Source organism: Mustela nigripes, chromosome 9, assembly GCF_022355385.1.
Source record: "Mustela nigripes isolate SB6536 chromosome 9, MUSNIG.SB6536, whole genome shotgun sequence".
In the NCBI taxonomy this organism is placed as follows: domain Eukaryota; kingdom Metazoa; phylum Chordata; class Mammalia; order Carnivora; family Mustelidae; genus Mustela; species Mustela nigripes.
The window spans coordinates 5624218-5637344 of NC_081565.1; the positions used below are offsets into that span (position 1 = coordinate 5624218).

At 51.4% G+C, this 13127-nt stretch overlaps 1 protein-coding gene across 1 annotated transcript in view; it reads right to left on the reverse strand.

The window, feature by feature from the left end:
- Positions 1-1229: 1229 nt before the first annotated feature.
- Positions 1230-13127, reverse strand: part of NCS1 (neuronal calcium sensor 1) — a 50628-nt gene continuing 38730 nt past the window's right edge. The window contains exons 7-8 of the mRNA XM_059410539.1: positions 11380-11497; positions 1230-4907 (exon numbers count right to left, since the gene is read on the reverse strand). Of these exons, the coding sequence (XP_059266522.1) occupies positions 11399-11497 (99 nt within the window). The 3' untranslated portion in view covers positions 1230-4907; positions 11380-11398. The remainder of the gene's footprint in view (positions 4908-11379; positions 11498-13127) is intronic.

Consider the following 13127-nt stretch of genomic DNA (forward strand, 5'->3'; position numbering starts at 1 on the left):
TTGACTTGCTGCCACGTGTCTAGAGGAGTTCTAGTCTTTATTCCAGACCGAGGCGTTCTGCGGGGTGCTAGCTAATCAGCAACTCTGGAAGCAAGTCTGGTCCTCTGAGTGGTCCTGACACAGCCAACCCTTGCCCCCCACCCCTGACCAGAACTAGTCCAGGCCCCTAGTCTTGTTTTCACACCGTGGAAAACCTTTAGAGAAACCCCTTAGAGAGCCCCAGGAGAAGACAGAGGCAGGAATGGACATGCCGGCTGGGAGCGAGACAGGGGGGTGAGGGGCTCACCCTCGTGAACTCTGGGCTTCCCACCACATGCCCTGAAATGTTCTGTTTCATCATGACGCCCAAGGCTCTCATCTTACACAGTCTCTATCTTGGGGACACTGGGCAGACAACACCCAAAGCAGGAGGAAGGGTGTCACAGGAGGAGGAGGAAGCCTAAAAATGAAACGAAAAAGAACAGAAACAGACAAAGCAACAGGTCCACACAAGGGCGGCAAGGACAAGTCAGGAAGCGTGTTTAATTGGCGTGACATGGAAGACATACATCAGGAGAGGAGGCCTGGGCACGCTGGGGGGCCCTTCTCCACCCTGGGGCCTCACCCCGCCCCCACCCGCACCCCAGGGCGAGGGCCTGCTGCTTCCCCAGAGACACAAACCAGTGGATTCAGACAGGACAGCACCCCAAAAAGAGGCTCAGAGGGGGTTGGAAAGGCAAACAGAAAGAAAACAACCATAGCCAGGAAACATTGCACTTTTTTTTTTTTTTTTTTGGTTAAGAGTTGCCCAAATTCCTTTACAAAGTTGCAGGCACCAGGTCGGGGCGCCAGGACACCCCACGGCCTTCCACGGCCTTCCACCTCTGCACGGTGCTCTGAGCCCCATGCTCATGCCCGCTCTCCACTCCTTGCTTGGCCCCCTGGGGCGGGGGGCGGGGGAGCTGAGCAGACCCCTGCTCCCATCCAAGGGACAGAGGAACTGAACAAGGAGCCACTTGCCCCGAGTCTCAGAGAAAGCTGGTCTCTGAGTCAGACCGGGAGCGTATGGCCCTCCGTGGAGCCCAGGACCCCTGCAAAGACCCCTGCAAAGACGTGGGTAAAACGGAAATGTACACGTTTCGGGACAAGGAGGGGGGAGGGAGGGCTGGAGGGTATTCTGTGTTTGTCCCAGTTCGGGGCAGTAGACAGAGCCTGAGCCCAGATGCCAAGACAGAAGATGGGACCAGCTGTTTATTCAACAAAAGCCTTTTATTCATTCAAAAATCAACCATTGGGTTTATTCCGCAGATATTAAAAAAATGGGTAGAGGGCCAGGCTTCCCATCACGGTGCCCTTATGCTAATTAACTTGCTATCCCCGGGAGGGAGACTTAGAAGAGGGGGCATCTGGGAGACACGCTGCCGATAATACTCGGGTGAAGCCCAGAGCCCAGGTGAGATCGAAGCCCCCTCCTCTGCTCCCGCGCAGCTGGCCCCCTCCAAGCTCCTGTTTGGCCAGTTGGGGGCGGGGTGGGGGTGGGGAGGGGGCTCACATGCCTTTGCAGCTCCCCGCCACCAGGGGGCGCGCCTGCGTCCCCTTGGATTCCCCTGACTCGGTGGCAGGGCTGCGCTGGGAACAGGGTAGCTTTGGGCAGGGCTTGCAGTGGGCTTTTCTCCAGGGAGAGGCTGCCTCTCCCGGGGGGCCAGGGCACCCCCAACCTTCTTACCCTTAGAGGAAAGACAGGTTCCCGAAAGCCCAGGTGTGCCTGTCGTCTAGGAAGTTGGCTGTCAAACAGAAAAGCATTTCAGGGGAACGAGGACACACACGTGTTCCTAGACGTTACTCAGAATGTTGCCTGGTTACATTACCAGGAACTCTGGCATTCGCCTCGGTGCCATCAACACAGAGTGGGGAGGGGACGCTGTGAGGAAGAGGCCAGGGCCGCTGCTAGGGTCAGCAGAGGGACGGAGAGCCTGGCCACCAGTGGGTCTGGAACCCCCAGAGAGCAGCATGTGACCGCCCTGGGCCTCGGGTGGAAATCGCTGCTGGGGACAGAGGCCCACAGCTGCTCAGGATTCCAGATCTAGAGGCGTGGTGAGAGAAGGGGACAGAACTGTCCCTGCCCGGCAACGTAGGGCACAAATGGCCAGTGTCCAGCACCCCACCAGGAAGAAGGCTGGCCCTTCCAGGGGCTCCGGGCTGTCCCAGGGCATGGACCCAAGGTGCGCCTGAGCCATGGGTCCACAGAACACCTGTTAAGGCCAAAAGCCACACCCATGGCTCCAAACCAGGACAGAGGGCAAGAAGGTGAGAGGAAGGCCTCATAGGCAGATGCTCTATGGATGTCTGGGGGGGTGGGGTGGGGGCTGGGGGGGCTCCACATGGGTAACCCTGGGTAATTCTGAGCTACAAGTCCCTTACCGAGATGATGCCTCTAGCACAGGCTACTCGACAGCTCCTCCCCACTGGGCCAGAGAGGCAAATCGAGGCTCAGGCAGGAGCCAGAGAAGAAATGTGACATGGGGAAGGGCCCCCCTCTCCCCAACTCCAGCCCCAAGCCAGCAAGTCAATCTCCTGCCCTAGGTTCCTAGATCAGAGCTGGGATCAGGTGGGGAGTCCCGGGGCTTCTGAGCCAGTGGCCTGAGCAGGAAGGTGACCGCGGGGGCCTGGAGGGACCCCGCCTACAAAGTCGCCTGTGAAAATGAAAGCGGTCCTGGTACCCGTGGAATCTGGGGGCTTCCAGTGGAGGTGGAGGACAGCCACGGGCTCTGCTGAGCAAAAAGGGAGTCTGGGACTAGCTGAGCGGTCCGGCCCGCGGGAACGGACATGCAAGCCCCGCGCTGGCAGAGCCGTGCTCTGGGTTAATTAGCAGACGCTCTGGCCTCCTGGGAAAGTGCAAAGTGAAGACCAAGGACAATTCAAAGTGAGAACCAAGGGCCAGCTTTTCCTCTCCTGGGGCTGGGGTAAGCAGGGAGAGGACAGGCTGCTGACTTTGCAAAGAAGCAGGAATTCTAGAGTCAGATCTGGACTGAGGGAGGCTGCTTCCCATTCCAGAAGCCTTCCTTCGATGAGGTTCTCGGCCAAAAAGTTCTAGACCAAGAGTCCAGGAGGGACCAGGAAGAACTGCAAAAAGAGCCAGGTAGGTCGTCTGACCCCACACACCACAACTGCCATATCCGCAGAGACTTGTGCCAAGAGACAAAAGAGTGACTCGGGCCGTTCCCGTGTCTGCTGGACTCTGGCAAACTTAGCCACGACCGCAGAATCATAAACCGTAAAAAGCGCAGGTTTACAGTTAGACAGCGTCGGCATGGAGGAGGACCTTCCAGATCAAGCAGCCCAAGCCCTCCTGGCTTTGCAGCTCGGGTAGCCGGGGCCCAGAGAGGCTGGGGCTGCCCACAGTCACACAGCAGGGCCGGCCGCAGGCTTCCAGCCTCTGGCCTGAAGTCATCTGGCTTTTCTGATGGCAGCTCTCGGGCTATCCTGTCTCAGTGACTGGTGGGGTTAGAAGCTTCCTATGAGCACATGGGGGCCACAGGCTCTAGGAGCGGTCACTACTGAAGGGGACTGCCTGCGGCCTTTCTCTCCTGCCCTCCCTCCCAGCATCTGAGCTGAGAGGGTAGCAGGCAGGATGCTCTGTGGTCCCCTGGACAAGGCAGGCAGGCAGAAAAGCAAGTGGGAGAGAACTAAGTGACGGTTTTCAAAATATCCACCGCGGAGGGCGAAGGAGCCCTTCCTTCTGCTCACGCGCTTGCCGAGAGCGCCCCCCTCCCCTTCCCGAAGGGACCCAGTCCTCCTCCGCCGGCTCCGAGGCCCCATGCTGCGGCAAACACCAAAGCCAGAGTCGCGAAACCAAAAGATGTCCCCTGTTCGTCCTCGGAAAAGATGCTGTGGACTCAGAGGAGGACACAGGATGGGGAGCGCGGACAGGAAGCCGAGAAAAGGGGCTCAAGAGGAAGCATTCGGGCTGGGGGTGGGGGGGGACAGTGCATCAGCCATTTAAGAGACCTACCCTGCCCCCTCTCCACACATCAAGCACAGTATCTGGAAAAAAAAAAAAAGAGAGAGAGAGAGAGAGAGAGAAAGAGAAAGTTTTTTGGCTTCTTGGCCACTGCCGGCCACCATCCTCCCAAGCACAGGTGGGCAGGGGGGCAAGGGCGTGCACATGTCAACGGTAGCCCCCGCATCCCTGGGAGCTTTGGACACGCGAGGCAGCAGCAACAGTTAACAACCAATAAATAAAAGATATCAATTCTATATGTATAAAAAAAACTCACTTTCCCCACAAAAAGCACAATACTGTTATCACACAAAAAAACCAATCTCATCATGAATCATCCTAGCCACGCAGGGGGTTTCCACTGCTCGAGGATGGAACGGCAAAGAGCGGGATCCGGCGGCCCCTCCCCCCGCCGCCCCGAGCGCACCGTGGCCGTGGCCCTGACTCCCCGTGGCCTCTCCGGCTGCCGAAGGACGGCCGAGGCAGGAGGCAGTGTTCTCTGAGGTCAACGCAAAGGTAGCCTTCTCCCCATCTGTCAGTCTGCACCTTCTAGGACAGAAGGTAGTTTTGTTTTTTGTTTTTTGTTTCTTTTTCAAGGTCTGTTTGAAATAAAAAACAAAAGCACACGCACAGGAGAGCGGGAGGGACCCAGAGGCTGCCCGCGAAGCAGCCGAGTCCTTGGTTTTGCAGAAGGCTTGAGCCTTTTCCGTTCCGTGTTGGTTTCTGGACAAGCAGAGGTGGTCGGCGATTGGAGCCGGTGGCTTCAGGCGGCGGTGGGTGCAGGGCAGGGGGGAGGCGAGCCGGGCCTCGCGGTTCCAGGGCAGCCCGGCCGGCTGTGGATGCGGAGAAAGGCTGGGTGGACACAGGAGGGCGGTTTTGGGGCGGAGGGGGCCTCACGGCTCGGAGGAGGTGAGTGGCTCCCAGGCATCTGGAAGACACGAGAAGGTGAGACAGGCCCAGAGCTGGCTGCCAGGGACGCACCCCCACAGGGCTGGGAGCAGAGTCAGCAAGGGGGCGGGGTGGCATTCTGTCAGAAGTCCTGAAATTTAAGGGGCGCACCCTCTGATCCACCATTCGGTATTTATCCTTCAGAAATAGATCAGGTGGGGGCACCTGGGTGGCTCTGTTGGTTAAGCACCTGCCTTTGGCTCAGGTAATGATTCTGGGGTCCTGGGATAGAGTCCCGAGTCGGGCTCCCTGCTCAGCAGGGGTCTGCTTCTTTCTCCCTCTCCCTCCGTCTGCTGCTCGCTCTACCTGTGCTTTCTCTCTCCCTCTCTCTCTGTCAATTAAATAAAATTTTTAAAAATAAAAATTTAAAAAAAATTTTTTTTTAATTTTACCTATAACAGGAGAATAAAAAGGAAGGGACCAAACTCAGCGTCCACTAGTGGGGAGCTGGCCGGACACCCAGGACACAGCCCAAGCATCACGTGACGGACAACTGTTGAGAACCAACGCATGGCGAGGCCTAGAAGCTCAGTGGGCTGAGTGAGCAGGGAAGGGCAAAGAACGCCCTAAGACCCCACTTCACACCCACTAGGATGGCTCTCCCTGAACACGGGGAGAGCATGTGGAGAAACGGGGACCCTCACCCTTGCTGCCGAGGAGGCAAGATGGTTGCATGGAAACCAGTCTGAGGGTTCTTCAAAAAGTTAAACACAGAGTTAGCCCAGGAGCCAGCATTTCCACTCCTAGGGATCCTCTCAGTGGATATGGCATCTGATTTTGGAGGGATACAGGTGTTTTGAAACTAGACAGAGGGGATGGTTGCATGTCATCGTGAATGTACGAAATGCCACTGAATGGTTCATTTGAAAATGGTTCATTGGAACCCACACTTCCCCTCTGAGATGGGGCGTCCTGCTGGCTCCATCACTAGAGTATATGACTCTTGATCTCAGGGTTCTGCGTTCAAGCCTCACATTTGGTGTGGAGCCTCCTTAAAATAAATTAATATTTTAAAATGGTTAAATGGTTCATTTTAAGTTAGGTGAATTTCGCCTTGATCTATTTTTGAAAAAAGGCACGGAGGGCCATCCTGTCTGTCAGCGTCTCCGCCATCCACAGATCCTTTCCGTCACCTGCTCCACTTAAATCGCACGTCTCTGCTCTCTTGACTGCACGGGCGTAGGTGTCTGATCCAAAAGGGGCCACTTCCCAGATCTGTGTGACATGACCTGAAAGCATCATCTGGGTCAGTCGGAAGCTAGGGGGCGGGGCCGTGGGGGAACAGCAAGGCCCCATGGGACCAGAATCAGGGGCCACCGTGGTAGAGGAAGGAGTCGTCACTCAGGGAAAAGCCTGCGTCCTCTCAACCTTCCCTTCCCGTGCCAACCCTGGGGCACTTGGCTGAGTGTCCAATCACAAGCTTTGCCTTCTGTGGCAATCTGCGAACCCTTGTGATCTGCAGTGTTGTGTTAAAACTGCAAACGTGGTGAGACTCATGAAATGCATTTAAATCCATGAATTCATGATTGTATATTAAAAAAAAAAAAGTCACCGGTCACCTCAAAATGACGTTGGGAAACCGACTCCTTTTGAACACTGAAAAGGAGGAAGAATCGAGTATCTATCCTGCCTTTCCAGTTAAAAAGTAGGCTTTGGAGTAACCAGATAGTTGATGAGGGGAAGGTTTCCTGCATAGAAGCAACGAAGCCACCGACAACGGACAGGCTGCTTTAGGACGTCAGCTACAGAATGAATGAATGAAGTGGTCCTCACCAGTGCCTTCTGGTGTCACCAGACCTCACGAGCTACCTGGTGGACATACACAGCCCCACTTGGGAGGTGTTCTCGACAAACAACAACCAGACTGAGGGCCAGACAAGCCTGCAGATCCAGGAAGTACAGGGAACCGAAGAACATGTGAGAACCACCATGGGGGCACCATCCGTAAACCCCAGACGGACAACTCTACAGAAAATGTTTCTCAACATGTTCAGCAAGCCAAAGAATGAAGGGGAAACACAGACTAAAATAAATTTGAGAGACCTATCGACCAATTGCTACGGATGGCATTTACTCAGATTCTGATTCCAATAAACAAAACCCGTGAGGTAACAGGAAATGGGAATGCCAGCTACAGGCCGGGGTGCGGGGGTAGTAAGGCATTAGTATTGATTTTTCTACTATTATGGATTTTGGAAAGGATCGATATCTTTCAGGAATACATTTTGAAATTTTTACGTATGAAATGACAGAATGTCTTGAATTTGCTTCAGAGTAACTGCAAAATGCATAGGGAGGGTATGGACCGTACAAGACTGGTGGCAAATAGGTGATTCTTTTTTTTTTTTTTTTTTTAAGATTTTATTTATTTATTTGACAGAGAGAAATCACAAGTAGATGGAGAGGCAGGCAGAGAGAGAGAGAGAGGGAAGCAGGCTCCCTGCCGAGCAGAGAGCCCGATGCGGGACTCGATCCCAGGACCCCGAGATCATGACCTGAGCCGAAGGCAGCGGCTTAACCACTGAGCCACCCAGGCGCCCCAAATAGGTGATTCTGAAGGAGGGTGGTCAGGAATGAGATTACACCATTCGCTCCACCACTGCTTGGGAATATGAAGTTTTTTTAAAAATCCACTTCAAGATTTCAAGTGTCCCGCAGCACAGGACTCTATAAATTATGGCCCAGCTATACAACAGAATACTATGCAACTATTAAAAACAATTGTCTCAAACCACCTTTTTACTGATATAGAAAACAGGATCACCGTTTTGGGGTGTCTCCGAGAATTATGTAACAGTAACTTATCTAACAATTAGGATACATTAGGAATCTGAGAAGGCAAATCCATTACCAAAATGATGGAACACATGTTGGATATAATTACGACACAGTAGGTTCTAGGACAAGCCTGAGAAAAGAAAGAGGGCTATTTTGGGGACGAGCTATAGAAAGGCTGTCTGAAAAGCTTGTCATGGAAATAAAGTCACATCTCCTTGTCCACCATGTTGCTGTTGACACTCAGATGGATGTCTCCATACATGGTGTTAAGGAAAGCCCATGCAGACACAGCATGACATGAACTTTGTGCCAAGTTGGGTAAAAGGCACTACAGATTTCTTTTCTTGGAGCACCTGGGTGGCTCAGTTGGTTAAGCATCTGACTTCTGACTTTGGCTCAGGTCATGATCACAGCAGGGTCATGAGATCGAGCCCTGCATCAGGGTCCACACTGGGCTGGAGCCTGCCTGAGATTCTCTCTCTCTCCCTTTCCCTCTGCTCCTTCCCCCAACTCCTGTGTGCTCTCTCTCTCTCTTAAAAAAAAAAAAATATTTTCTAAGTGTTGAGTCTCCAAAAGAAAACATAAATGTTTCCTATAAGTTGTTCATAAAAAAAAGAAAAAAAAACAGCCAACAACATATGGTTATGAATTCATTGTGGCTGAGGAATACAAACACATATGTGTTCATAAAAAACCGTAAGGCAGAAACAATTAGGGTGATTGAAAAACAATCGTGTACCATAAAGAAATTAGTGACACTGTGTGAGTTTTTCTGGGGGGTGGATATATCAAGAACCTATGTTTGTACCACTTTTTCCATGGCCTGCGGGAGACAAAGCAGCATGTCACAGGACAGCTGCCAAGGAGGCCATTGGTGGTAATACACAAAAGAAGCTTCTGGGAAATGAGACAATGGATCATACACACCGTGGGGCTCAGAGCCACATACCGAGTGCTTCTAAGATCAGAGAAACAACTAGGATGATTCCTTTAGAAATTGGTTTGATTACATATCCCCAAGTGACCCAGTTACTGAGTATTAAGTTTTTGTGAGTGTTCCATTCCTTTTGAATCACTCTAGACCCAAAATGCTCACAGTGGTTATATCTGGGTTATACATGAAGGTTTTTAAAAATAAACTTTTTGTGTTCTATTTCAACATGTTGTCTAAGGTCTCTTCAATGGAAAAGGATTTCTTGTGTAAATTCATCAACAGCAGCAGCTGCCTCATAGAAGCCTCAGAACAGCAGAAGCCCCTGAAATAAAGCATCAGCAAATCAAATCTGATGATACGTAAAAAGGCTAACACATCATAGTGGAAGTGGAGTTTATTCTAAGAATGCAAGGGAGGCTCAGCATTCAGAAACCAATCAGTGCTATTCATTAGGTTAACACCCAAAAAGGGAGAAGAGGCATATGAACATTTTGATAGTTGCAGAAATTTTCTTCTATAAAACTCAACACTCTCCATGGTTATTTAAAAAAAAAAAAAGAAAGAAAACTCCTAGGAGGAGTCCCTGGCTGGCTCAGTTGGAAGAGCATGGGACTCTTGATCTCAGGGTTGTGAGTTCAAGCCCCACGCGGGGTGTAGTAATTGCTTAAAACAAATGAACATAAATAAAAACAACTCCTGGTGAACTAGAAAAGGAAACTTTCTAAATCTGATAAAACCTATCAACAGAAGACCTATACCAGACATTCTAATGATAGTTATTGGACTAACTGTAACTTAACTAATCTAACTAATAGTGAATTATTGAAAGCTATCCTGCAAGACCAGGAGTAAGACAAGAATGCTCACCATCCCTACTCCTAGGTGACACTGCACTGGAAGGCCCAGCCAGTGCAAGGAAGCAGGACAAAGAAAAAGATGGCAGAAGGACAAGAGAGGAAGAAATAAGGCATAGACAGTCCCAAAGAATTGAAGGTAGGTTCTTAGATTTGATAAGTGATGTTAGCAGGACCATTAGATCTATCATTAATAAACAAAAACCAAATGAATTTCTAGAAACCAGAAATAAACGGGAAATACAATTTTAAAAAAAACATTGACTATCTAGTGATAAATCTATCATAAGATGTGAAAGACCTTCTAGCTGAAATCAATAAAATGTCCTAGAGGAAAAATATTTAAGACCTAAATGAATGGATATACCATGTTCATGGATTGGAACACTCCACACAACAAAGATGCCAATTCTCCCCCAAACTGAACTGTTGATTCAACTCAATCCCAATCTGTGTGCATATGTGTGTATAGAGATGGATACATTGATCCTAAAAATCTATATAGAAATGCACATAGCTTAATGTATCCCAGGCACTCCTAAAAAAAAAACCAATGAGGGGTCACTTCCAAGATCAGATTATGAAAAGATGGATGCCTGCAATTCGGGTTCTCACTCTCCTTCCCTCCTGGGAAGCTCACCCTGTTGGAAGCCAGCAGCCCCATGCAGAAGTCCCCACAGTGACCAAGGCTGCCGATCCAAATGAGTGAGCTTGGAAGTGGGTGTCCCCCACCAAGACTTCAGATGACACTGCAGCCCTGGCCAGCAGCTGAGGCTGATCTAGGTTACTTGAGGCTGAGGAGTTTCCCAGAAGTTGAGTCTCTTGGTGCTAAACCTGGGACAGTCCCGGGGAAACGGGGATGGCTGGTCACCTGGCTGACAGCTCGACTATGTCCTCATGACTGACCTCAAGCCAAAGGCCCCCAGCTAAGCTGTGCCCAAATTCCTAATGTCCGATCTTTTCAGTGCCTATTTTGAGGTAACCTAGCATTCAGCAACAGATAACTAAGATGGTACTTCCTAAAAGGGTTTGGTCCCCGACGTCCATGCTCACCAGAGAAAGGCAAGCTAAAATTACAAGCCATCATGACACACACCCCAAAATGTGTGAAATGTCAAAGACAGGGAATATCCAGCATTGGCTGGGCTGCGGAGGAACTGGAACTCTGAGACGGTGCTAGCAGGGTCCAAAACGGGGGCCACATGGGAACACTCGAGTGGCCTCTAGTGGAGCCAATGCACACATAACCTATGTCCCACAATCCTCCTCAGATGCACACTGAGGGAACACCTTGTCCACCCAGCAGAAGGCCCATTCAAGAATGACCTTGTGGGGGTAGTCAACGCCCCCATTCCTCGCCCACAGCACGGAGGACAGAACAGAGAGAAAGCAGACAAAAGAGGTAGGGGAGAATCAAGAAGACAAAGGGAGACAGTCCTCTTGTGGCCACAGAGGCCTCTCCAACCGCTACAACTCAGCACGTCCAGCAAACTTGACTGGATGAAACAGAAACCATATCTGAGCTACAGAGCAAGAGACCCGGCGGGGCTCACTCAGGGCTTCCACGGGCCACACACGGAGGGTGCACACGGCCCTCACTCCTCACCCTGCCGCCTCCCAACAACTGTGCTTTTCAAAGCGCTTCCGATCCAGGGACATTTCTACTTAAGCAAACTCTCGGGCCGAATTGGGGCATATAAAAATGACAAAGACAGAGGGGCTGTAGCTGATTGGAACTCCAGCTCCAGGCCACCTCCTACCAGCTCAGCTCCGACTGGACAGGCCCCAAGGACCCCCAGGAGACCCAGTGAATCCCAAGTGTCCTGTGGCTGGCTTCCCACCCACCTTCACCCCTAACTCCAAGCCCCAGTTCCCCCTCCACTCACCCCGGCTCTGGGCCCCGGACTATACCAGCCCATCATAGAGGGACAGTGCCTGCACGATGGAAGGGTCCGCCTTCGATCCTTCCTGAAACTCCTGCAGGGTCAGCTTCCCGTCGGCATTCTGCGAGCAGAGAGAGGGGGCTGAAGGTGAGGGACAACCAGCCTCCTAGGATAGGGACCTCAGGTCTGGACCCTGGAGCCCTGCTCCCCAAGTCCATCCCAGGACTGGCCCTGAGAGAGCTTCCAAAGTTAGGTCAGGAGGGAGGCAGTGTGGCTCACTTGGTAGGAGGAGTCAGGTATCAGAGAGACCCGGGCACTTCCTGGCAAGGTGACCTTGGGCACGTGACCCGGGGCCCCTAACGCCATACTTATCATTATCATTGCAATGAGTTCCCATAAATGGCAGTCAATCCCCAAGGGCTGAGAGTCCACTGCGTTTCTCTGGGGTTACTCCTGCAAGGGCGTTTAAACCACTCCCAGAGCAGCCCACACCAGATGCCAGGAGACCCAACAGAGCTCACAAAAAAGGACTTGAGTGGGTCCCTCGGGCTAACAGTGATTTGGACCAGAATCCCTGTCTTGGAGCATCTCTCAAGGAAACCCAGGAGAACCCGAAGAGATGGCTCACTGTGGGCCCTGAGCTGCACATCTCATGCATGGTCTCAGAGGCTCCTCGCGGCCGCCCTAAGAAGAGGCACGGCTCTTATTCCCATTTTGCTGGTAAGGAAACTGAGGCTCTGTCACCACCCCAGGATCCTATGGCTAGTCACTGGGGAAGGTAGAATTTACACCAGTCTGGGTGGGTGGTGGGCTCGGTTTCCCTACATAAAGGAGGTATGAGTCAGGGAGATTTAAGGAGCTTGTGGTCTTGCCATTAAACAGCATCGAACCATCCTGTACAATGTCAATATCCTTCACTCCACACGCTGTGGACGCATCTTTTGATCATCGCCAAGAGATCTGCACAGTCTGAACCTAGAGGTCTTCGCTGCCTCTCTGACATGTGCTGATCTCGGGCTCCAAGCTTTCCGGTCAGGCACCTGGACCCTGCCCACTGTCAGGGGAGCCTGGGTGGCTCTGTCGGTTAAGCATCTGCCTTTGGCTCAGGTCCTGATCCCAGGGTTCTGGGATTGAGCCCTCCATCGGGCTCCCTGCTTATTGGGGATGCCTTCTTCTCCCTCTCCCACTCCCCCTGCTTGTGCTCTCTCTGTCAAATAAATAAAATCTTTAAAAAAATAATAATAAATAAGCCCTCTGTCACTGCAATTTGTGTTCTTTGATTTAAAGCAAGCAATACTGGGTTGCCCTACTCTCACCATATCAAATTTCTAATAAAAACAAAGTTATTTCACTTGTTAAGAAGAGTTTGATATAAACAAGAATTTCTTAACCAGGGGGTCTGTGGCTAGAATGCAGCAGGTCTGTAAACTTAGATGGGAAAAAAAATGAGGTCTTTCTTTCTTTTTCTTTTTTTTTTTTTTTTTAGATTTTTATTTATTTGACAGAGAAAGAGAGAGCACAAGCAGGCAGAGCTGCCGGCAGAAGGGGAAGGAAAAGCAGACTCCCCACTGAGCAGGGAGCCCCATGCAGGACTCCATCCCAGGACCCTGGGATAATGACCTAAGCCAAAGGCAGACGCTTAACCAACTGAGCCACCCAGGCACCCCAAAATGAGGTCTTTCTAGTCACTAACTCATAACTGAAATATAGCTTTTCCATCCACGATGCTAGTAGGTGACAATGCCCGAGAG